The 24,342-nt window shown below is 46.1% G+C and overlaps 2 protein-coding genes across 2 annotated transcripts in view; one reads left to right on the top strand and one right to left on the bottom strand.

The window, feature by feature from the left end:
• The window catches only part of LOC135981317 (ATP-dependent translocase ABCB1-like), a 49,513-nt gene extending 42,811 nt beyond the window's left edge, over positions 1 to 6,702 (top strand). The window contains exons 20-22 of the mRNA XM_065583279.1: positions 1,770 to 1,976; positions 2,952 to 3,098; positions 4,512 to 6,702. Of these exons, the coding sequence (XP_065439351.1) occupies positions 1,770 to 1,976; positions 2,952 to 3,098; positions 4,512 to 4,709 (552 nt within the window). The 3' untranslated portion in view covers positions 4,710 to 6,702. The remainder of the gene's footprint in view (positions 1 to 1,769; positions 1,977 to 2,951; positions 3,099 to 4,511) is intronic.
• LOC101931388 (ATP-dependent translocase ABCB1-like) overlaps positions 1 to 24,342 on the bottom strand; it is a 432,036-nt gene that overhangs the window by 315,308 nt on the left and 92,386 nt on the right. The window lies entirely within an intron of this gene.

Genomic DNA, 24,342 nt, shown 5'->3' with positions numbered 1-24,342 from the left:
TTGCGTTAGAGTAGTTCTGGTCACGAGCCAAAAGACTTCGCAGAGTACTCTGGGCGTCTTCCGGTAACACTCAATTCACACTGGTGTACACACACACACACACACCAAGGCCTTATTCCAGGTACTATTCCCAAGTACCTCCAGGTACTATTCCCAAGTACCTCGATGCATCACTCGAGGCGGTAAAAACCCCTCCTGAGGCGGTAACAACCCCTCAACACCGGTGCATACCTATGCACCTCGCATATGCATACAGGGGGCGGCAACAATTCCCCTAAGCCGCTCAGCATCTGACCTTGCTGCACAGTCAATAAGTTCGGATGGCGTGAGCCCAACAGGGACAGATGGCCCCATGGACAGTCCTCCTCCGACACCCCAATAGAGATTTCAAAAGGTCTCCTACCTCTATTGTGGCGCCATGGGGTTCAAAGGGGAACGATCCGTAGCAGCTGCCGGTGCCTCTGCGGGCGTTGCCATCCCGGACGAGCCCCCAAATTGTCGGAGAAAAACAGAGTTCTCACTATTTGTTTAGGTATAGCAAGTCAGATGCTTTATTAACTCTCACAATTGCGCAGAGGGAGAGAGCTAAGCAGGTCTCTCAACAGGTAAACAATTACAGCAAGCATTTATACCTTTTGTTACAGACAATAATGAGCAACAGTTGCATTTTGTTTATACATAGGCCATCCTGATATCTCATTTCCTCACTTGTTTTGACTCTTGCCAACATAGAATATTTTCTATACCTTATCTACACAAGGTCTTCTACACCTTATCTATACCAGGTCATAATGACTTCTTACACAGTTCTTTCTCACCCGCCTCACACAATCCTCGCTTCTACAAATCTCGCGTTATCAGGGTTACAGTTAGCCTGACTCTTGCTAACGAACTGTCATGTATTGCATCCCCTTCCTGTCAGTTCTTTCTCTGCTTCCACAAAAGTATTTTACAAACATTAAGTCATCCGCACAACACCCCTTTGAGGTGGATAAGTGTTTTTATGGGTCCGGGTAGGTAGAGAAGACTTGGGACTTGCTTAAGGTAGAGCCAGGAGTAGAACTTTGGATCTTCTGACTCCCCGTCCTGGCTTTAGATCACTGGATTGCATCTCTTTGTTGATTTACTTAATATATTGGAGGGGGCATAAGAATATACTTCCCATAATGTAACCCTTGTCCCTAGTCCTGTAGTCATGTTAACATGACACAATTTGAGGTCTAATTCATCACTTGATGGGACTTTTATGCAAGTCCTATTAATGATGATGAGAGCTCCAAGACGAGTAGCCTAGAGATGGTGAGTCAAAAGATGTTTGAATAAATGTCCAAATATGTGGATTCTTACTGGAGCTCTTCAACCGTCTAGGTCTAAGAAGCTCATGAACAGACTTTCTCATGAGATCTCTGGTACCTGCCATCATCAGTAAAGATGGAAATTCTGTAGGCAGATCTCGTTATAGATTGGCAATTCCACATCTACTACGGAGCTAGCAGAGCAGACGTGCACAAAAAAAAAAATACTTCTGAGAGGAAAAAGTTATCTGAGCTTCTTTAGAATTTTCAGAGTTTTGGTTCAGTTCAATTTTGGATGAAAGAGCCGATCATCTATTATTTCATCAGAAGTGGTTCACTGACCACTTTATTTTTACTGTAACTCTAACACAGGTCAGAGTTTTTTTACAGATTGGTGTTTCACATTTACATTGTACGCCTGAGGAGGAGTATTGCATTCTGCAGGGAATGATTTTTCCCTTTTTCTGTTTCTAGTTTGCAGACGGGTTCGATACCAAGTCTTTGCATTTGCAATGGTTAAGGTCCAAATTGGGTATTGTGTCACAGGAGCCTATTTTGTTTGACTGCAGCATTGCTGAAAATATCCAGTACGGAGACAACAGTAGGGTTGTCAGTCAGGAGGAAGTTGAAGAGGCAGCTAAAGCAGCAAATATTCACACCTTCATAGAAAATCTCCCAGAGGTAAATGAAAATGTCTTTCCAGTCTCAGTGTGGGGTAAATACTCACTGTGACTTATCTAAGCAACTCCCAATAATGCAAAACAATATGCTTTTTTGTTTTTTTAAAAAAAGGTTATTTTCTTGTGTATACAATTCTCAAAGAGGAAAATAGGAAGCTGATGTTTAAAAATGTAACTTGCAATATGTATTAACACAGACGCAGTCATAATTAGCTAATTCAAATGCAAAATCTGTGCTCCAGTTTTCTTGTTCTCCTCTACCACAGTGATGTTCTATAACAACTATAAAAGAGACATTTGATTCTAAACCTTTATTTTCATTTCCTCATAAACTTTGCCAATTCTTTTTCCTTTTTTGGCAGAAATTTTCTCTAGTTTTAGTCTTATCTGAAAGGTAAAATGTTTCAAGTACATCTTAACCTTCATGTTTGCCATGGACTTAGTTCTCAAAGTGGAGAAAGACGTTAGAAAAGCGCAAAGAAATCGGGCTTCCTGTAGAGTTGCATGGAATTGAAAATGACAATTGAAAGTTGAAAAAAACTTTTTCTTTTTCATTACCACCTAGATTATAAAAATGTACTTAGAAGAAAGTTTTGGATGTGTAAGAAATAAAGGATCACCTCCTGAGTGTGGGTCTCTAGGGCCTGGAAATTATAAAAGTCACTTGAGCTCTATATGCTTAAGTACAAGTGTCTTTGACTAGACACATCAGTGGTTGCACCACTTGGGAGTTAGTCTTTTTCTAATGCTGAAATGAATTTTCATTACAGAGCAGTTATCAATACGTGTAGCTGTAGATAAGCATTCTGATTCAAACAGTTAATAAAATCTTATAAAATTTTATTTTTTATTAAAAACCATTACATTATTCTTTTTTCTTTCATGGTGGAAATGCTTAATATAGTACATTATCTGCTATTAAAAATATAACTTTCTGTTTCTAACTTTCCTTCACAATGAATATTTACTTATACAGAAGTATAACACCCGAGTGGGTGACAAAGGAGCACAACTTTCTGGAGGTCAGAAACAAAGAATTGCAATTGCTCGTGCTCTAGTTCGTAAGCCAGCAGTTCTGCTTCTGGATGAAGCCACATCTGCTCTTGACACAGAAAGTGAAAAGGTTAGTAATATGCATTCTACCATTTGTAATACACACAAAATTACAGGGTTCAAACGCTTCACTGCAAGAGCCCAGGCGCTCCATCTACAATACAATTTTGAAAGTTCCACAGAACAATCCTTAGCTCACTCTCTGTCTATGACCTGCTTTTGCAAGGTGTAGAGTGCCTTCAACTCCTGGTGTCTAAATTGGGAGCTGATGGTAGTCAGCAACACTACGGGCTGGAGACAAAGTGGGATTTTCAGAACTCCTCAGTTTGGGCCTGCCTCAGTTCCTTCAAAGTCAGTTATGAAGTCAATGGGACTTTTAATGGGTTCACAGTTAGGCCAGTGCTGAGCACTTTGGAAAATCCCATTTATAATTAGCAGCTTTGAGTTTGAGACAGGTGTCTTCAAACAGTAGCCTGTGATCTACAAGAGGAGGCCTTGTAAGGCAAGTCAGCAGCTCCTTTCTCTTCCCTTCAGCCAGCAGCCCTAGCAGCAAAGTAGGTCTCTTTCTGCACTATTTCCTGCTCTGTCTGGGGGAGCAGGTGTTGCTACAGAGACCCAGAGGGATCCACTCTGCCAGTAGAACTGCTGGCTGTCAGGACAGAATGGAGCAATGAAGAAGTTTAATGTTGTCCTGCCTCTGTCCGCTTCCCAGTCCTTTGGTCCACCTGCGTTCAGAGGGTTAGAGGCGACACGCAGGAGCAGCTGGCTTGGAAAAAAGGCTTCAGCAACACCTGCCACCTCTCCGGAGATGTTGTGCAGTGAAGAGAGAGTAATTAAGCTGTCCCCTGCTGCTCAGCTGGCTGAGCTTCCTCACCGCATCCCCCATCTCCAGGAGAGGGGGAGACGCCATAGGGACCAATAAACTGTTCATTTGGGTGGGGACGCAGTAGAAGTGAAAAATGCCACCATGCAAACCGCCATCCAGTTGTGAGCCGGATGTCAGGATCCTGAATTTTGGATTTTTATGGACAAGAAGTGTCTGGCATTGCTGGTACTATCAATGAATGTGCAACTTTTAGTTTCTCTAAATTTGGCATGTAGTTGGATACAGACAGGATGCAATGTCAAATATAACACACACATTTGGAAAGCAGCCAATATAACAGACAGTTCATTACACCTCTGCAGATTAGTTGTGTTGCATGTTAAGTTTTATGTTGGTCCAACTAGATCCTTATGGAGCTCGTTCTGCTAGCCTGTGTTCATGAGAGTAGTCTCAATGACTTCAGTGGAATTACTCACACAAATAAAGGTTGTAATATCAGACCCGTGTGTTTGAGGCCTCCTTCATGCATGGGAAGTATTGACTCCTAAACCCCAGTGAGGAACACCCAAGTGATAATGTGAACTATAAAGGCAAAGGTGTTACCTATGAAAGGGAAGATTCTCCAACTAATAAGTTTTTCACTGCATCTGTCCACAGATTGTCCAGAAAGCCTTGGACGATGCCAGGAAGGGTCGAACCTGCATTATTATTGCTCACCGCTTGACGACCGTCCAGAACGCTGATGTCATAGCAGTGATTCATAATGGAAAAGTAGTGGAACAAGGGACTCACAGCCAGCTGCTGGCAAAGGAAGGACATTACTATGCACTTGTAAATGCACAAGTTTCTCATTAACATTAATGTTACAAACTAATCTATTTATATAAATACACACACAACCCACAGCTAAGTAATATTAAGGATGCACCTCATTCCTGAGATGTCTGCAGGTTCAATACACAGGCATGTAGTAAAAAACAGAGACAAGACATTTATTTTTAACTTGTGTCACAGCTTTAGTGTTACTTAATCCTATTGGTAAAATGCTTTGGGGCATGTTGGTTAATTTGAATCTGCTTTTATATTAATGATTACAAGCCTTTCGTGGAAATATATACACCTCTATCCCGATATAATGTGACCCGATATAACACGAATTCGAATATAACACGGTAAAGCAGTGCTCTGTGAGGGCGGGGCTGCGCACTCCAGCGAATCAAAGCAAGTTCAACATAATACGGTTTCACATAATGCAGTAAGATTTTTTGGCTGCCGAGGACAGCGTTATATGGGGGTAGAGGTGTATTGACAAAATAGATCACAAAATGTTTGTTTATAAATTATTGTTAAAACCTGTATTATTGACCTCACAAAACTTACTGGTTCTTTTGAAACCATTAAGGCTATTTCAAAAAGACTTAAAAATAATTATTATTCACCCAATGACCATGATGGCTCCTTTTGGAGCTGATTAATGTCAACCATGTAAATAGCTATTTATCAAAAAACTGTGTGTGGGGGGGGGAGGTTTACCTTATGAAGTTAGATTTAAACAGTTTTTTCAGCTTTTTAAATGGAGTTTTAGAAATGTTTATTGATCCATGTATAGTCATAGTGGTTTACACAGCTCTGTTTTAATATTTTATTTATGATCAGAGTGTTTTTCCTTAATATAGTCAACCATCATGCTTAAACAACAATTGAGGAACCTATGTCATCTACTTATTAGAGAGACAGATAGACAGACAGACAGACAGACTCAGGCAGCTCTGTTTTGGGTTTGCTTCTGGCAAACTCACCTTTTGGTTTGCCAAGGACAAAATCAAAACCACCTTTGGTTTTTGTTTAGTATTTACACCCTACAGGAGCTTGGAATATTTCACACTTTCAGATGCCTCTGCTTACTTGTGACAGACAGAAATTAAAAATAATTATAATGTCTTTTGCCCCTTTTGTTTCCCTGCTTCTAGGTCTATGAGGGAAACAAAATATAAAAAAACATATAAACTTTGCTCTCAACCTCGCCAAAATACTCTTCCCCATTCATCCTCATCCCCAATCAGCTTTTCTCAGCAGCTACCAGGAAGGGCTACTCCCACTATGGGCCATTGATCCTCTGTAGACACATTGGGACGGGCTGGTCAGTTTCTGCTAGCACCACCATGATGTGTGCAGGAAAGTGAGTTTTCACTTCTGGTTATAGAGAAATCAATGGCTGTTCTCACAAGTATTTCCCCATTATCCAAACTGGGATCAAATGTGTCCCTTTGTCTGGTTTTGTTTTTACACTGGAACCAATTGTTAAGTGAAGGTGAAGGTGAAGCCTATAATAAAAAATGTAGAAAATCATTCAAATATTACACAGAGAGAATTGCCTAACCCTAACCCAAGTTTATTTTAAGGCCACGTAATGTATGAACTATAGAACATCTGTAGCTAGTTAATGGGATATCATAGTCATATCAACACAGATAATGTAGAGTAGAGGCCAAAATGCTTTACTGCTCAATCTGTTTCCAATGTGATAACTTTGAACTTGTTTTAATAGAGTTGGGCAAAACATTTGAGGAGACATGCACAATTAGACATTAAAGCTTTAGAAAAGGGCTCTGCTTCGGTCAACTGACAGTACATCTGAGCTACTACATCCATTAGACATATGGTCTTATCATTTTGCCATCTTAGAGAAAGGTGTCAGAATTACATATGATGTACAGGAAGATGACTGTACATACATCATTCTTGGCATGTTGCTTCACGTTGTTCATCAGTGCATTCTTCTGTGGCAATAGCCAGCCAAATTCAATCAAGTCTGTATTGCTGGAAAAATCATTTTGAAATAAAAGGCCTGGAGGTGTCAAGTATCAGATCATTCTTTAAAATATTGTGGGATTAGAAGTTGCTGGAGCCAGAACAACCAGCTCTTGCTAGTTAGTGTATTTTAGTTTATGCTTGGAGTGTGCGTTCAGTGATGATGCTGATCTTCTGTGTGGAGAAAGGACACGGCTCTGTGACTGCATCTCACTTCTTAAAAAATGAATCTGGAAATCCTCCCACTGTATACATCTGGCTTCTTCACTTGTATTTCGAAGGAGGAAATTTAACAGGAAAATGACAAATACGATGAAGGTAATATGGGTCGGTTCACTTCGTCTTCCACAATTTTACACCACCCCTACTAAAAAGAACCAATATTTGTTTATTTTCAGTGTAAATATAATAAAGCACACCAATATCAGTCTCCCATTATAATTACAATCCAGAGCAATAAAACACAACACAACAAAAGCAAATCCCAGACGACATAACAGCCAGTGACCAAGAAAACAGAACAAACTCTTCACTTCTTCAGATTTCCAACAGAAACCCCATACAGTCAAATGCCTGTTCAAGTATGGGGGCTGTGCTGCATCAATCTAACCAGATCTCTGTGGTGCAAGCTTTGGTAACAAATGATGACCAAACACTCCCACTCATGTGAGGGGTCCCATAATCAGCCATATTCTCTGGTAGCTTCTCCCAATCCACCATAATCACCCCCCACCAGCCTGGTCTCATTTTTACCCCAGTCTTACCCCACCACTGAAGGATACCCACTTGTATTTTCCAGTCCAGATCAGCTGGAGAGACAGGCCCAGACAGCCTGCAAATTGGTCAAGAAACTGGCCATCAGCGAAGAGGCAAAGGTGGTATTGAGCCACCTTTGCAGCTGCCAAATTCTGGAACCGACAGGCAACAACCTGGTACAAGACATTGGAGCCACGGCGGAGGACCTGTAGGCTAAAATGGCATTTTAACCCCACCCGCTTCTGCCTGGCCACAGCTGCTACACTGGGCAGCATCTTTGCCACTCTGCAGCACTAGATCGTGTCTTGACCAGTTTGAAGGCTCTCTGGGCTGCACGGCCAGAGGGTTCCCCTACTTAAGAGGATTCCTCCCCTGCCCAATGTGGCCAGTTTGCACCAGTGTGGCCATGAGCCTGGCCCACAATGCTGGTTGTCACCAGCATTCAGGAAAAACATCAGCCCACATCTACTCACTGACTCTAATGGCATCTCAAACCCATTGAAGAAGGGGGAGGGGCATAAAACATGTATGTTGCAACGTCTGTTATGTTAGTGCTAGGATGACCAGACAGCAAATGTGAAAAATCGGGACGGGGGTGAGGGGTAATAGAAAAAGACCCAAAAATCGGGACTGTCCCTATAAAATAGGGACATCTGGTCACCCTAGTTAGTGTTTATCTAAGCATGCTAGGTTATTGCTAATGTATGAAGTCCTGAGAGAGAAAAAGTGCACCAAGATATTGGAGAGCAGCCAAAACATAATTAACCATTCAACTCACCTGTAAATTCAGCATAAATTGCTGTCAAATTTGATGAACTCTTTGGGGTCAGGAATCAAATTTACACTGATACATGCTAATTCAAACTGCAGCCATGGTGAGGTGCATAGTATAAATACTTAGACAAACTGACAGTAGGAGATGCCAATTCTGCTGGTGTTAAGGAGTTAAATGTCCTTGTATTCTTATTTGCATGAGTGTAGGACAATCCCAAAGGGTGCTGAAGTTCCCCATTCCCCTGATATCCATACTTTCGGATTACCTGTCACCAGGTTGTCAGCCAAACAATTTCCACAGTGGTAGCTGAGTTTAACATTTAGCATCATTTCCTTCCCAAATGTTTCACCTCCTCTACAGTCTATAAAACTCCTATTCACACCAATCTTAAAGCTGCAGAGGATTGTATAACTGCATACAGAAGCTACTTCATGACGGCCTTATGGGGATAAGGAAGAATTTCATTGGAATCACCATTTGCAACCCTCAGATCCTTAGAAACTTTCTCCCTTTTAAAAACAGATTTGCTATAATTTAAGGAAATGAAAAAATAAGAGTTTATTAAATTCAGCTGAAATGCTAAATCAGTGTGTCTTTACTTTCCAGGGATGAGCGTTATGAGTCTAATTTAAATTCTGAGCGAGTTTATGAAATTCTGTGACACAATCCATGACAGGCAATAAACAATCTGTCTATTCTTGGCTGTAATAGACATATATTGTACCAATGACTTTTTTACTTATGTGTTTATAATTGTGAATATGTCTGGCTACTGGAGAGCTTTTCGGTCTTATGTCATACCAGTAGTTAGGAAAATTCCTGTCACTCAAGAGCTGGTCTGGTTAAATGTTAATGGGATATGACTTTTCCCAATTAGGGGAACCATGAAAATACTCTGCAGAATCGTTAAAGTCTATTCACCTGACATTTCTGGAGGGTTTGAAGTGAAAGTGCTCCTAAAGACCTTGTACGCTGTGTTGTTGTAGCTATGCTGGTCCCAGGCTATTAGGATATGTCTACACAGCAACTAGTCACCCTCAGCTGGCCCATGTCAGCCGACTCAGGATCGCAGGGTTCAGGCTGCGGAGATGTTTCATTGCTGTGTAGACTTCTGGGCTTGGGCTGGAGCTCGGGCTCTAGGACCCTGTGAGATGGGCAGGTCCCAGAGCTCAGGCTTCAGCACAGTGCACACAGCAATGAAACAGCCCCGAAGCCCGTGTCCTGCAAGCCTGAGCTGGCTGGCGTTGGCCAGCCGAGGGTGTCTAGTTGCTGTGGAGACATAGTGTTAGAGACACAAGGGGGACGAGAAAATCTCTCTTATTGGACCAACTTCTCTTGGTGAGAGAGAGACAAGCTTTCAAGCTTTGACAGGGCTCTTCTTCAGGAGGAAGAAGATCTCTGTGTAACCTCGAAAGCTTGTCCCTTTCACCACCAGAAAATGGTCCAATAAGAGCGATTATCTCCCTCATCTTGTCTCTCTCAAAGCCTTGTCTACACTAGGAAAATAGCTACCCTTGTGACAGAAAGGAGAAAGGGGTTCAAATGACACATACAGAGATCTGTCAGTGTCTTGCTTCATTCTCCTATACCTAGAGAAAAAAGGGACACAATGACAGAGCAAAAACTTTTCAAAAGGAAGAGTCTCCATTTGAAGACAGGCTTTGCTTACACTAGAGAAATTTGTCAGGCTGCTCGCTCTGTAGCCTCGCATACCTGTAACATACTTCATGTCCACCCATATAAGTACTCCCATGGGGCACAGGCACTACAGTTACCATTTCAATTAGACTTATTTCAAGCAAAGTTAATTGTTGCATGATTACCACTGTGCCAGCCCCTGCCACTTAAATGTCAGTGTATGTGGAACTCATTGCCATAGTAACCCTAATGGTAGAAATAGTCCTTTCACTACTAACACACACACTGTACAAGTCAGTGGTTAAGGGGCTCGTATCAAGTACTTTCTGCAGCCCAGTGTCTCCCACAATTCTGAGCATCCAGGCTGCTCTCCTCTCTCTGCAGCTTCGTGGAGGCAGATCAGCTCCACATGCTCTGACCATACCTCCTCTGCTCCTGCTTCCTGCCAGAGTCTCTGCCTCCACTGAACCAGACTGGGGCAGTTTCTGTTGCTCCTGCCTGTACTTTGCAATTTGAGCTGTTTCTGCCCAGCTTTTGGGCAGTTGGGAGTACCGTTCTCCCTCTCCAAGATTCCTCTCCTCCCTGGGTCAGTTAACCGCTAGGGGGATTAACCATCTCTGAGCTCTGCTTCACTGCCGGCTCATCTGCCCCTTGCAGGCATGGCAGAGTAGCCAAGAAAGCACAGGGTTTAATTCAAGAAGTGCTCTATGGGTGAGGCTGCCTGCTTCCAGCCTTTCCCGCCCTCCCTGACTCTGTTAGGTCCTGAGGCTAGGAGTCAGACAGGCAGGTCGGTTCCCTTCCCCACTGTGGTGGGGTGCCTGCCCCACACTGGGCTCTAAGGGGTTAATAGAGCCCAAGGAAGGCTGTGCAGGAGGCAACCAATCACAGAAGGGCTGAAGGAAGCAGCCAAGCAGGCCCATATAAAAAGGGAGCTGCAGGGCAGAGGAGGGCAGTTCTCTGCTACGAGCCCAGGGTGGAAAGACTTTGACCTGGTCTACACTACAATTTTAGGTTGAATTTAACAGCGTTACCTCGATTTAACCCTGCACCCATCCACACGACGAAGCCCTTTTTTTTGACTCGATTTCTTTACTCTACCCCCAAGGAGGGGATTAGCACTAAAATCGGCCTTGCCGGGTCAAATTTGGGATAATGTGGATGCAATTCGACGGTAGTGACCTCCGGGAGCTATCCCAGAGTGCTCCATTGTGACCGCTGTGGACAGCGCTCTCAACTCAGATGCGCTGGCCAGGTAGACAGGAAACGTCCCACGAACTTTTGAATTTTATTTCCTGTTTGGCCAGCGTTGTGAGCTGATCATCACAGGTGACCATGCAGAGCTCATCAGCAGAGGTGACTATGGAGTCCCAGAATCGCAAAAGAGCTCCAGCATGGACCGAACGGGAGGTACAGGATTTGATCGCGGTATGGGTAAACTAATCTGTGCTAGCTGGACTCCGTTCCAGTAAACAAAATGCCAAAACATTTGAAAAAAATCTCCAAGGTCATGAAGGACAGAGACTATAACAGGGACTCGCAGCACTGCCACGTGAAAATTAAGGAGCTCAGGCAAGCCTACCAAAAAACCAGAGAGGCAAACGCCCACTCCGGGTCAAGGCCCCAAACATGCCGCTTCTATGATGAGCTGCATGCCATTCTAGGGGGTGCAGCCACCACTACCCCAGCCTTGTGCTTTGACTCCGTCAATGGAGTAGAACGCAACATGGAAGCAGGTTTTGGGGACGAGGAAGATGATAGCTTACAGCAAGAAAGCTGAGAAACCAGTTTTCCCAACAGTTTCTCACTGTGAATCTGGAGTCAGTACCCTCCGAACCCACCCAAGGTGGGCTCCCAGACCCTGAAGGCGGAGAAGGGGCCTCTGGTGAGTGTACCTTTGAAAATATTAGACATGGTTTAAAAGCAAGTGTGTTTAATGATTAATTTGCCCTGGCATTCTCGGCCAGGACAGCTACTGGAAAAGTCTCTTAACGTGTCTGGGGAGGGAGCGGAAATCCTCCAGGGACATCTCCATAAAGCTCTCCTGGATATACTCCCAAAGCCTTTGCAAATGATTTCTTGGGAGGGCAGCCTTATTCCGTCCTCCATGGTAGGACACTTTACCACACCAGGCCAGTAGTGCATAGAACAAAGTATTGCAGAACAAAGCATTGCAGTGTATGGTCCCGGTGTTTGCTGGAATTCAAACAATATCCATTCTTTATGTGTTATCCTCAGGAGAGTGTTATCATTCATGGTCACCTGGTTGAAATAGGGTGGCTTTATTAAGCGGACATTCAGAGGTGCCCATTCCTGCTGGGCTGTTTGCCTGTGGCTGAACAGAAATGTTCCCCACAGTTAGCCACGTGGTGGGGGGTGGGGTAAAGCCATTCCCACATGTTATGAAGGTTAAAGAAGCCAAAAGATTGTGACTTTCCATGGCTGCCTGCAAGCCGAATTGTGTTGCCCAGTCCTGCATGAGTGATCTCTCACACCAAACTGGCATACCCTCAATAAGAGGCAAAATGCGACCTTATTACGAAAGCACATGTGCTATGTAATGTTAACAGCAAGGTTTACCATGAAAGAGTGTACCCATTATTCTATAAAATGTGTCTTTTTAACTACCACTCTCCCTTTTTTTTCCTCCACCAGCTGCATATATTTCTCCTTCGCAGAGGCTAGCGAAGATTAGAAGGTGAAAAAAAAACACACTTGGGATGAAATGTTCTCTGAGCTCATGCTGTCCTCCCACACTGACAGAGCACAGCAGAATGCGTGAAGGCAGACAATGTCAGAGTGCAGGAAAGCACAATATGAACACGAGGAGAGGTGGTGGGCTAAAGAAAGTAAGTGGCGGGCTGAAGAGAGTAAGTGGCGGACTGAAGATGATCGGTGGCGTCAGCTTGCTGACAGAAGGCAGTAGTCAATGCTCAGGCTGCTGGAGGATCAATCTCATATGCTGCAGCATATGGTTGAGCTGCAGGAAAGACAGCAGGAGCACAGACTGCCGCTACAGCTCCTGTGTAACCAACCGTCCTCCTCACCAAGTTCCATAGCCTCCTCACCCAGATGCTCAAGAATGTGGTGGGGGGGCCTCCGGCCACCCAGCCACTCCACCCCAGAGGATTGCAAAAGCAACAGAAGGCTGGCATTCAATACGTTTTAAAGTGCAGTGTGGCCTTGTCCTTCCCTCCTCCACCACCCCTCCCGGGCTACCTTGGCAGTTATCCCCCTATTTATGTGATGAATTAATAAAGAATGCATGAATGTGAAGCAACAATGACTTTATTGCCTCTGCAAGTGGTGATCGAAGTGGGAGGGGAGGGTGGTTAGCTTACAGGGCAGTAGAGTGAACCAAGGGGCGGGGAGTTCATCAAGGAGAAACAAACAGAACTGTCACACCGTAGCCTGGCGAGTCATGAAACTGGTTTTCAAAGCTTCTTTGATGCGGAGCGTGCCCTCCTGTACTCTTCTAACCACGCTGGTGTCTGGCTGCATGTAATCAGCGGCCAGACAATTTGCCTCGACCTCCCACCCTGCCATAAACGTTTCCCCCTTACTCTCAGATATTGTGCAGCGCACAGCAAGCAGTAAGAACAATGGGAATATTGGTTTCGCTGAGGTCTATCTGAGTCAGTAAACTGCGCCAGCACGCTTTTAAACATCCAAATGCACATTCTACCACCATTCTGCACTTGCTCAGCCTATAGTTGAACAGATCCTGACTACTGTCCAGACTGTCTGTATGGCTTCATGAGCCATGGCATTGGCTGTGTCCAAGGATAACTATAGGCATTTCAACATCCCTGGTCTGGGAAGAAAGTCCCTTCCTGCAGCTTTTGAAACAGACCAGAGTTCCCGAAGATGCGAGCATCATGTACCTTTCCCAGCCATCCCACGTTGATGGTGAAACGTCCCTTGTGATCCACCAGTGCTTGCAGCACCTTGTACCCCTTGTGGTTTATGTACTCACTGGGTTGGTACTCCGGTGCCACGATAGGGATATGGGTTCCGTCTATTGCCCCACCACATTTAGGGCATCCCATTGCAGCAAAGCCATCCACTATGGCCTGCACTTTTCCCAGAGTCACTACCCTTGATATCAGCAGTTCTTTGATTGCGTTGGCTACTTGGAGCACAGCAGCCCCCACAGTAGATTTGCCCACCCCAAATTGATCCCTGACTAACCGGTAGCTCTCTGGCGTTGCAAGCTTCCACAGGGTATCGCCACTCGCTTCTCAACTGTGAGGGCTGCTCTCATCTTGGTATCCTGGTGCTTCAAGGCAGGGGAAAGCAAGTCACAAAGTTCCATAAAAGTGCCCATATGTATGCAAAAGTTTCACAGCCATTGGGAACCATTTTAGATCTGCAACACTATGCGGTCCCACCAGTCTGTGCTTGTTTCCCAGGCCCACAATCAGCATTCCATGCCATGAACCTGCCCAATTAACACCATGATGTGCACATTGCCGGGGCCCGTACTTTGTGAGAAGTCTATGTCCATGTCCTCATAACTCTCGTCACCGCACTGCCATCGCCTCCTCGCCTGGTTTTGCTTTGGCATGTTCTGGTTCTGCATATCCTGCTGGATAATGTGTGTTTACAGTCCTCATAATTGCTGCGTTGATCTGAGTGGGCTCCATGTTCCCATCTGCACTGAAAAAAGGCACGAAATGATTGCCGTTACTCTGATGGAGGGAGGGGCGACTGACGATGTGGCTTTCAGGGTTGGCTTACAGGGAATTAAAATCAACAAAGGGGGTGGCTTTGCATCAAGGAGAAACACAAACAACTGTCACACAGAATGGCCCCCTCAAGGATTGAACTCAAAACCCTAGGTTTAGCAGGCCGTTGATTTCACAGAGGGAGGGAGGGGGGAGCAAATGAATACCAAAAAAATCTGGTCTATTTCTTGTTTTGATCCACTCCATCTATCTTATTCATCTTAGGCTGGCAGCAGACGGTGCAGTACGACTGCTAGCCATCGTCATCTCCTGGTTGCTCACCAGAAGACGGTGCAGTACGACTGCCGGCAGGACTGAGTCTCCATGAGATGAAACTTGAAAAGGGAATGACCTGGCTGAGTCACTCCCATGTCTGCCCAGGTGCCCCGACTCACCTCACCGAGTTCGGCTAAAAGAGCTCCCAGGAGTATGACGACGATGGCTACCAATCGTAATGCACCATCTGTTGCCAAAAGGCAATGATCTGCTGCTGTGTAGCAATGCAGTACCACGTCTGCCAGCACCCAGGAGATGTACGGTGACGGTGAGCTGAGCGGGTTCCATGCTTGCCATGGTATGGCATTTGCACAGGTAACCCAGGAAAAAAGGCGTGAAATGATTGTCTGCTGTTGCTTTCAGGGAGGGAGGAAGAGGGGGCCTGACGACATGTACCCAGAACCACCCGTGACACTGTTTTTGCCCCATCAGGCATTGGGATCTCAACCCAGAATTCCAATAGCCTCAGTACTGTGGATGCAGTCCACTGATGTAATGCACTTAGAGCATTTTGTGTGGGGACACACAATAGACGGTATAAAAATGATTTCTAAAAAAACGACTTCTATAAATTTGACCTAATTTCGTAGTGTAGACATACCCTTTGTGAGGGCTGAGAGAACTGCCAGCATCCTGGACAGAGCAGTGCTGCAAGCAGGGACCAGGGGAGTGAGAGACAGCTCCTAGCTGGCTACTGGGGTTTACAGGCTGAGGCCCCGAGGAAAGGGCAAAGAGGATGCTGGGGCCATGAACAGGTGGCCAGACAATTTGCAGTTGCCACTAAGGGAAGTGGCTTAACAGAGGACTGCAGGTCCCCCAGAAGGGGGAAACCCAGTGTGTGGGTTGGCCGGAGGGTTGTGCCATTGAAGAGGATGCTGTGGTCCTTGGAGAGATGTGGGTCCTAGAGCAGGAGTGATGGCAGTGAGGCACCACCTGAAGAGGGCACACTACCATGCAGAGCTAATTCCAAAGACATCCAGCAGGAGGCACCAGAGTGGTGAGTGAACCCCATTACATGTGGTGGAGAATGTGGGCACAAGGTCACCCCTGAGATAAGGGGAGGAGAGAGGACTGTTGGGATGATTGCCCAGGTACATGGGTGTTTGAGAGAGTAAAGGCGAGATATTGAAGGTGGGGACGATGGATCCAGAGTATGCAGAGGTCTTCTTTGCAGAGGGTTGTTGTACCATCCCAGGCTGGACTCTGGGGTCAGGACCCTAGTAGAAAGGGACTGATAGACAGCACTGAAGGTTCGAGACCCTGCTGCATGAAATCCAGGAGAACCAACAGAAGGAATGGGAGACACAGTGGTACCTCCAGACTTATTTGGGGAAGCTGGTTAAGCAACAGCAGGCCCTGGCAAAGCTCCTATGGAGAAAGTTTAATAGAAGCCACAGAGACCATGAGGAGAAGCCAGGTACCAGGACCAGGAGACCGGTGGCTGGGCTGACTGATTGTTATGTCTGTGGGTGGCAAGGACACTGGGAAAGAGATTGCCCCTACTGGGATGGGGGACTGAAGCCTCAGAGAGTGGGTAGGATCGAGAGCCCAGAATAATCCCCCTGTCAGGAGAACAAAGAGAGGATGGGCATGTTGGGTCTGTGGGCCACAGGGGCACCTACAGAAGGAGTGCCCTTTCATAAGTTGCAGGGTCATGGCTAGCCCAGAGGATGGGGCTGAACAAGGGAATGACTATGGGAGACCCATGGCCAAGAAGAGACAAAGAGCTTGCTTTTGGTGCGATGGGGGGGAGCATATAAATAAAAAGGTATTGCCCCCTTAAGAGAAGGCAGGATAGGAAAGGTGTGACCGGGAATCAGGTTGGATCAGAGACTGTCAGGGTGGATGCAGCGGTGACGGCTGTAGACCTGCCAGGGAGTCATCTCCCACACTCAGTAGGAGGTAGTAAGGAGGTCGCGGACAAAATGACTGGGACAGAGGGGGCCCAGGGAGAGGTAGGAACAAACACAGTGGTGGAACATACTACTGTGGGTACCTAGACTCTGACAGAAAAAGGACTGGGGGAGTCCAAAATACAACCCCAATTACCAGTGGCAGCCTAAGGGCAGAAGGAGACCTGGCAAACCTGAGGCAAGAATTTAGGGATGCTATAAAGGAGAAGGAAGATGTGTGTCTCTGGCTGAAGGAAACCAAGCAACAGCAGGATAACCTAAAGGGGCATCTCAGAGTAGTGACAAGCATGAGACCTTCCTACCCCCAAGAATTGTAGGCTTGAGGGGGAGAGTGTGTGATGGGGCGCCTGCCCCACATTGGCCTCTACGGGGTTAATAGAGCCCAGGGTGGCTGCCTCCTTCAGAAAAGGGCTGAAGGGAGCAGCCAATCATGGCCAAGAAGGCCCATATAAAAAGGGAGCTGCAGGGTAGAGGAGGGCAGTTCTCTGCTGGGAGCCCAGGGAGGGAAGACGGTCTCTGGAGAGCTGAGATAATTGCTAGCACCCTGGACAAAGCAGTGCTGTGAGCAGGGACCGGGGGAGCGAGAGACAGCTCCTGGCTGGCTACTGGGGTTTACAGGCTGAGGCCCTGAGGCCAGGGCAAAGAGGATGCTGGGGCCATGAGCAAGTGGCCAGACAATTGGCTCCAGTTGCCACTAAGGGAAGTGGCTGAACAGAGGACTGCAGGTCCCCCAGAAGGGGGAACCCCAGTGTGTGGCAAGGCCGGAGGGCTGTGTCACTGAAGAGGAGGCTCTGGTCCTTGGAGAAATGTGGATGCTAGAGCAGGAGTGACGGTGGTGAGGCACCACCTGAAGAGGGCGCACTACCATACAGAGCTAATTCCAAAGACCTCCAGCAGGAGGTGCCAGAGTGGTGAGCAAACCCCATTACATCCACCAAGGCAGCTGCAACCCCAGCAGGGATAAAATGGACCAGGAACCTGGGTGCACAGCAGGGAGAGGCTCCATAAGCGAGGAAGATCCTCCCTGACCACTCTGCTCAGGGGGTAAGTCCCAGAGGCCCCAACAGAACAAAGAGGGGAAACTTGGAGGGCCACAAATCCCCCCCATGTCTAACAGTGGGTCCTCAGAGCCCTGGGGAAAGAAGCAGGGCTTCTAATCAGCTCCCACTCCCTCCCAAGCTGACCAGCAGGACTCATACAACTCCCAGGAGGAATGGGTGCCAGCGGGAGAGGATTCTGAGACAGACCTCTCAAGAGTGCTTCAGAACTGATGGAAGGCAAGCAGCAAAAGGCCTCACCAAAGCTGCAGCAGAGCATCTAAGCTCCCAAAGCACCCAAAAAGGTTCCAAAAAGGGAAAGAAAAGGCACACAAAAAATCCAGGAGACAGAATCCTCTGATTTTCCTCCTCCACTGAGGAAGGTGAGCTGTCTGGTTCGGAATCCAAACAGAAAGGGTGGGAATGCAGGATTTTTTTTTCCACCTTTGAAATTTCAAGCTGTGTGAAACAATGTTGTTTCCACGATTCACATCCAGCCTGAGCGGGTTCCTGAGATCAAGCCTCAGAGTAAATTCCTCCCCTGGGGCTGCGAGACCCCTTCACTCCTCCTTTAAGAAAGTGCTTAGGGATGAATGGAACAAGCTGGGTCAGGGCACACACATTAATAAGAGTGACTTCAGGTTCTTTAAACATTCAGAAACCAAAGGGGGGTCTATGGCTGAGACACCAAAGGTTGGCGCCACTGTAGCATCCCTCACCAGGAATATGGCTATTCCCTCAAAAGGGAGTTCTATCCTAAGGATCCCAAGGATAGAAAAATGAAGGCGACCCTCTGAGTGTCCCTGGCAGCTACCTGCTTTGCAAGAGCAGCTCCTTTCCTGGTTGGAAGGGCTCCAAGCCTAAAGGACAGAGATCACCCTGACTTTGGCTCCACTTTAACAAAAGTCTCCTTAGCAACAGCATTTATACCTAATGCTTCAATGGATGCAATAAGTTTCTCTACCCAAGCCATGTAGCCAGCTGCCAGCTATGGCTCTGACCCTAGAAGATGGACTCTAACTCTAAACAGATGCTATGCTTGGCCAAGTTTACAGGCTTCCTCCTTTTTGGAGAAAAGCTGGAGAAGCTGCTGGCTGACAATGTGGCAAAACCAAACAGTCTCTTCCTGCCCCACTAAGTGCCCACTGGACAATGTGTAGACCAGTCTTCAGACAGAGATGCTTCTTTCACACCTCATCCTCACAGAGGTATGACAAATTCCCCAAAGGAAAATGGTGGAATAGAGGTGCAGGGAATAGTCTGGAGGGACCTCAGCCCTTTCCCCTCTCCCAAAATTTACTTGGAGAAAGATCTTGAAGACATCTGCCCAAAACTGAAACTAGGGGGCAGGATTCCTCATTTCCTGGAGGAATGGTTTTCATCAACCATAGACAAATGGGTCAGAGAGATAGTGAGCCAGGGATACTCCCTCAAAAGATAATGGAGCAAATAATAAAGCAATCAATTTGCAAACGTCTAGATGACAATAAGGTGATAAGCAACAGTCAGCATGGATTTGTCAAGAACAAATGGTGTCAAATCAACCTGATAGTTTTCTTTGACAGGGTAACAAGCCTTGTGGATGGGGGGGAATGGTAGACGTGGTATATCTTGGCTTTAGTAATGCTTTTGATACTGTCTCACATGAGCTTCTCATAAACAAACTAGGGAAATACAACTTAGATGGAGCTACTACAAGGTGGGTGCATAACTGGTTGGAAAACCGTTCCCAGAGAGTAGTTATCTGTGGTTCATAGTCATGCTGGATAGGCATAAGAAGTGGGGTCCCGCAGGGATCAGTTCTGGGTCCGGTTCTATTCAATTTCTTCATCAATGATTTAGATTGAGTAGAGAGTACACTTATAAAGTTTGCGGACAATACCAAGCTGGGAGGGGTTGCAAGTTTTTTGGAGGATAGGATTCAAAATGATCTGGACAACATGGAGAAATGGTCTGAAATAAATAGGATGAAATTCAATAAGGACAAAGCAAAGTACTCCATTTAGGAAGGAACAATCAGTTGCACACATGCAAAATGGGAAATGACTTCCTAGGAAGGAGTACTGCAGAAAGGGATCTGGGGGTCATAGTGGACCATAAGCTAAATATGAGTCAACAGTGTAAAACTGTTGCCAAAAAAGCAAATATCATTCTGGGATGTAGTAGCAGGAGTGTTGTAAGCAAGACACGAGAAGTAATTCTTCTGCTCTACTCCATGCTGATTAGACCTCAACTGGAGTATTGTGTCCAGTTCTGGGTGCCACATTTCAGGAAGGATGTGGACAAATTGGAGAAAGTCCAGAGAAGAGCAACAAAAATGATTAAAGGTCTAGAAAACATGACCTATAAAGGAAGATTGAAAAAATTGGGTTTGTTTTGTCTGGAAAAGAGAAGACTGAGAGGGGACATAACAGTTTTGAAGTACATAAAAGGTTGTTACAAGGAGGAGGGAGAAAAATTGTTCTTCTTAACCTCTGAGGATAGGACAAGAAGCAAGGGGCTTAAATTGCAGCAAGGGTGGTTTAGGTTGGACATTAGGGAAAAATTCCTAACTGTCATGGTGGTTAAGCACTGGAATAAACTGCCTAGGGATGTGGTGGAATTTCCATCATTGGGGATTTTTAAGAGAAGGTTAGACAAACACCTGTCAGGGATAGTCTAGATCAGGGGTTGGCTCACCCGCGCCGCTTCCCGCCGCCCCCATTGGCCCGGGACGGTGAACCGCAGCCAGTGGGGGCCCGCGATCGGCTGAACCTGCCGCATCAGCAGGTAAATAAACTGGCCTGGCGCACCAGGGTCCTTACCCTGGCGAGCCGCGTGCCAAACTTTGCCGACCCCTGGCCTAGATAATACTTAATTCTGACTTGATTGCAGGGGACTGGACTAGATGCCCTCTCGAGGTCACTTTCAGTTCTATGATTCTATGATAGTAAAAATCTTAAATGAGTCAAACTACCATAGAATCTCTATGGATAGAAATTTCATGCTTGAATAATAAGAGTATAGCAGTCGGAATATACTATCAAGCACCTGACTGTGATGGTGATTGTGAAATGCTTAGGGAGATTAGAGAGGCTACAGGAACAGAAAATTCAGTAACAATAATGGGGGATTTCAACTATCCCCATATTGACTGGGTACATGTCACCTCAGGATGGGATGCAGAAATAAAATGTCTAGACACCATTAATGACAGCTTCTTGGAGCAGCTAGTCCTGGAACCCACAAGAGGAGAGGCAATTCTTGTTTTAATTCTAAATAGAGTACAGAATCTGGTCCAAAAGGTGATATAGCTGAATTGCTCAATTAATAGCAACAATAATACCATTAAATTTAACATCCTCGTAGAGGGAGACATACCAAAAAAACCCACCACCGTAGCATTTAAGTTAAAAAAGGGGTGTAGCGTGGTGGTTACCCGCTCCAGCCCTGACAGGGTTAAAATCAGCCCTGGGAGAGGGCTGTGGCTGGGGAAGAAGGCTGGGCTGATTGGGGAAAGTAGGCTCAGCTGCGGCCATGCCCCAATCAGGCCCAGCTGGCCTCTATAAGAGGCTGTGAGCCAGGGCCCAGTCAGTCTTCCTCTGCCTGTAGAGGGAGAAGGGCCTGGCTGCAAGGTGCCAAGCAAGGAACCTAGATTGGAGCAGGGCTGGGGAAGGGCCAGAGAAGCTGGGAGCTCCGGCCTGGAAAGCCCCAGGCTTGACGACAGGCCAAATAGGTGCAGGGTTGCAGGGGGCAATCTATGGGTAGGCAGAGGTAGCAGGTCCGAACCCCTTTGCCTATGATGAGTGGCTTACATTGCAGTCCGCCCCAGTGAGCAGGGGGCTAGACACGGACTGGCAGTAGCCTAACACTGAGGCGAAGTGGAGATAGCGGGTGGGGGTTCCTCTGGGAGGGGGAGAACCTGAGGCTGTGAGGGGTTACTGTCAGGGGACAACACCCCAGAAAACAGGCACCGGAGTCCATGGAGGGACACGGGGGGCCAAATGGCAGCAGGACACCGGCCTGCAGAGGGTGCTCCGGAGGCTGGAGAGCCAATTCCTGAGACGACCAGCAGGAGGCGCCACAGGGGTGAGTCCTGCAATGCTAAAAGGGGACTATACAAATATGAGGAGGCTAGTTAAATGGAAATTAAAAGGAACAATCACAAGAATGAAATGCCTGCAAGCTTCATGAAAACTTTAAAACATCATAATAGAGGCTCAAACTACATGTATACTCCCAAATAATAATAATAATAAAGAAAAACAGTAAGAGGACCAAAAACATGCCACCATGGCTAACCAACAGAGTAAAAGAGACAGAGACAAAGAGACATATTTTAAAAAAGGGAAGTCAACTCCTACTGAGGAAAATAGAACGGAGCATAAAATCTGGCAAGTCAAGTATGAAAGTGTAACTAGGAGGCCAAAAAAGAATTTGAAGCACAGTCAGCAAAAGACACGAAAACTAACAGCAATTTTTTTTAAGTACTCCAGAAGGAGGAAGCCTACCAGACAATCAGTGGGGCCACTGGATGATTGAGGAGCTAAAGGAGCACTCACGGAAGACCAGGCCATTGCAAAGAAACTAAAGGAATTCTTTGCACCGATCTTTTGTGCAGAGGATGTGCAGGAGATTCCCACACCTGAGCTGTTCTTTTTTGGTGACAGATCTGAGGAACTGTTCCACATTGATGTATCAGTAGAGGAGGTTTTGGAAGAAATTGATAAATTAATAAGTCACCAGGGCCAGATGGTATTCACCTAAAAGTCCTGAAGGAACTCAGATATGATGTTGGAGACCTACTAACTGTGGTATGTAACCTATCACTTAAATCAGTCTCTGTACTAGGTGACTGGCAGACAGCTAATGTAACGCTGATTTTTTTTGTAAAGGCTCCAGAGATGATCCTGGCAATTACAGGCCAGTAAGCTTAACTTCAGTACCATGCAAATTAGTTGAAATTCTAGTAAAGAACAGAAGTATCAGACACCTAGATGAACATGATTTGTTGGGGAAGAGTCAACACAGCACTTTAAAGGGAAATCATATCTAACGGATCTATTAGAATTCTTTGAGGGGGTCAAAAAACATGTGGATAAGGTTGATCCAGTGCATATAGTGTATTTGGACTTTCAGCAAAGGGTTTTAAGCAAAATAGGCAATCTTGGGATAAGAAAGACGGTCCTCTTATGGATCAGTTCAAAGATAGGAAGCAAAGTTTAGGAAAAAATGGTCAGTTTTCACACTGGAGAAAGGTAAATAGCAGAGTACCCCAAAGATCTATACTGGTACCAGTGCAGTTCAACATACACCTCTACCCCGATATAACGCTGTCCTTGGGAGCCAAAAAGTCTTACCACGTTATAGGTGAAACCACTGTGACAAAGTTCCTCCTCTATCTTGGTAGGTCCTGCACTTATTTGCGGATTTTCTGGCCTCAGAGATTCACCATGTGGGTTGGGGAACAGCCCAGAGACCTTCCCCTCTGGAAGAAACCACAGTCCAGGTCAATTGGGAGGTTTGGGGGGAACCCAGGCCTGCCCTCTACTCCGGGTTCCAGCCCAGTGCCTTGTGGACTGCAGCTGTCTATAATGCCTCCTGTAACAGCTGCATGACAGCTACAATTCCCTGAGCTACTTCCCCATGGCCTCCTCCAAACACCTTCCTTAGTCTCACCACAGGACCTTTCTCCTGGTGCCTGATAATGCTTGTGCTCCTCAGTGCTCCTGCAGTGCAGCGCACACCCCCATCCTCTCAGCTCCTTGCGCCTCTTGCTCCCAGCTCCTCACACTTGCACCACAAACTGAAGTGAGCTCTTTTTAAAGCCCAGGTGCCCTGATTAGCCTGCCTTAATTGATTCTAGCAGTTTCTTCTTAATTGGCTCCAGCTGTCCTAACTAGCCTGCCTGCCTTAACTGGTTCTAGCAGGTTCCTGATTACTCTAGTGCAGCCTCTGTGTGATGTTATTGATATAATCTGGGACCATATAGATCATTGTTGCAACCAAGGTCCTGTAGTGGCACGCAAATCTTGTATAAAGGGGGTCAAATGGGGTGTCTAAGACAAGGTTATGGTTTACTGGTTATGATTATGCTGTCTATATGTGTGTATCACTTTTGTAGTTGAAGTTATGAATATTGGCTCTATACTGTCTGTATTTCAAACTTATGCTATGCTGCTGGGTGACATCCCAGACAAACTGGTGTTAGCTCTGCCTAGCCTGCTTGATGGCCCATTAAGGACCATCAGCTATACAATGGACCCATTGAGAGAGGGCAGATACGCCTTGTAACTCAGCAAAGTATGCAGGGACTGGCCCATGTGACTCCAGACTCCATTTTGCTGTAATTTTCCACAGTAAGAACAAAAAGGTGTTCTTATACCTGGAAAAGACTATATAAGGCTGATGCCTCATCTCCATCTTGTCTTCAATCCTGCTTCATACCTCTGGAGGAACTTTGCTACAAGCTGAAGCTTTGAACAAAGGACTGAGGACCCATCCCAGTGGGGGATGTATTCCAGAGACTTGATTTGAACCTGCAGTTTATTCCATCGCTGCTGCAAGCCTGAACCAAGA

This window comes from Chrysemys picta, chromosome 2 (assembly GCF_011386835.1).
Source record: "Chrysemys picta bellii isolate R12L10 chromosome 2, ASM1138683v2, whole genome shotgun sequence".
Lineage (NCBI taxonomy): Eukaryota > Metazoa > Chordata > Testudines > Emydidae > Chrysemys > Chrysemys picta.
Note: the sequence above shows the minus strand (reverse complement) of the source record. Positions and strands in the feature narration are given on the sequence as shown.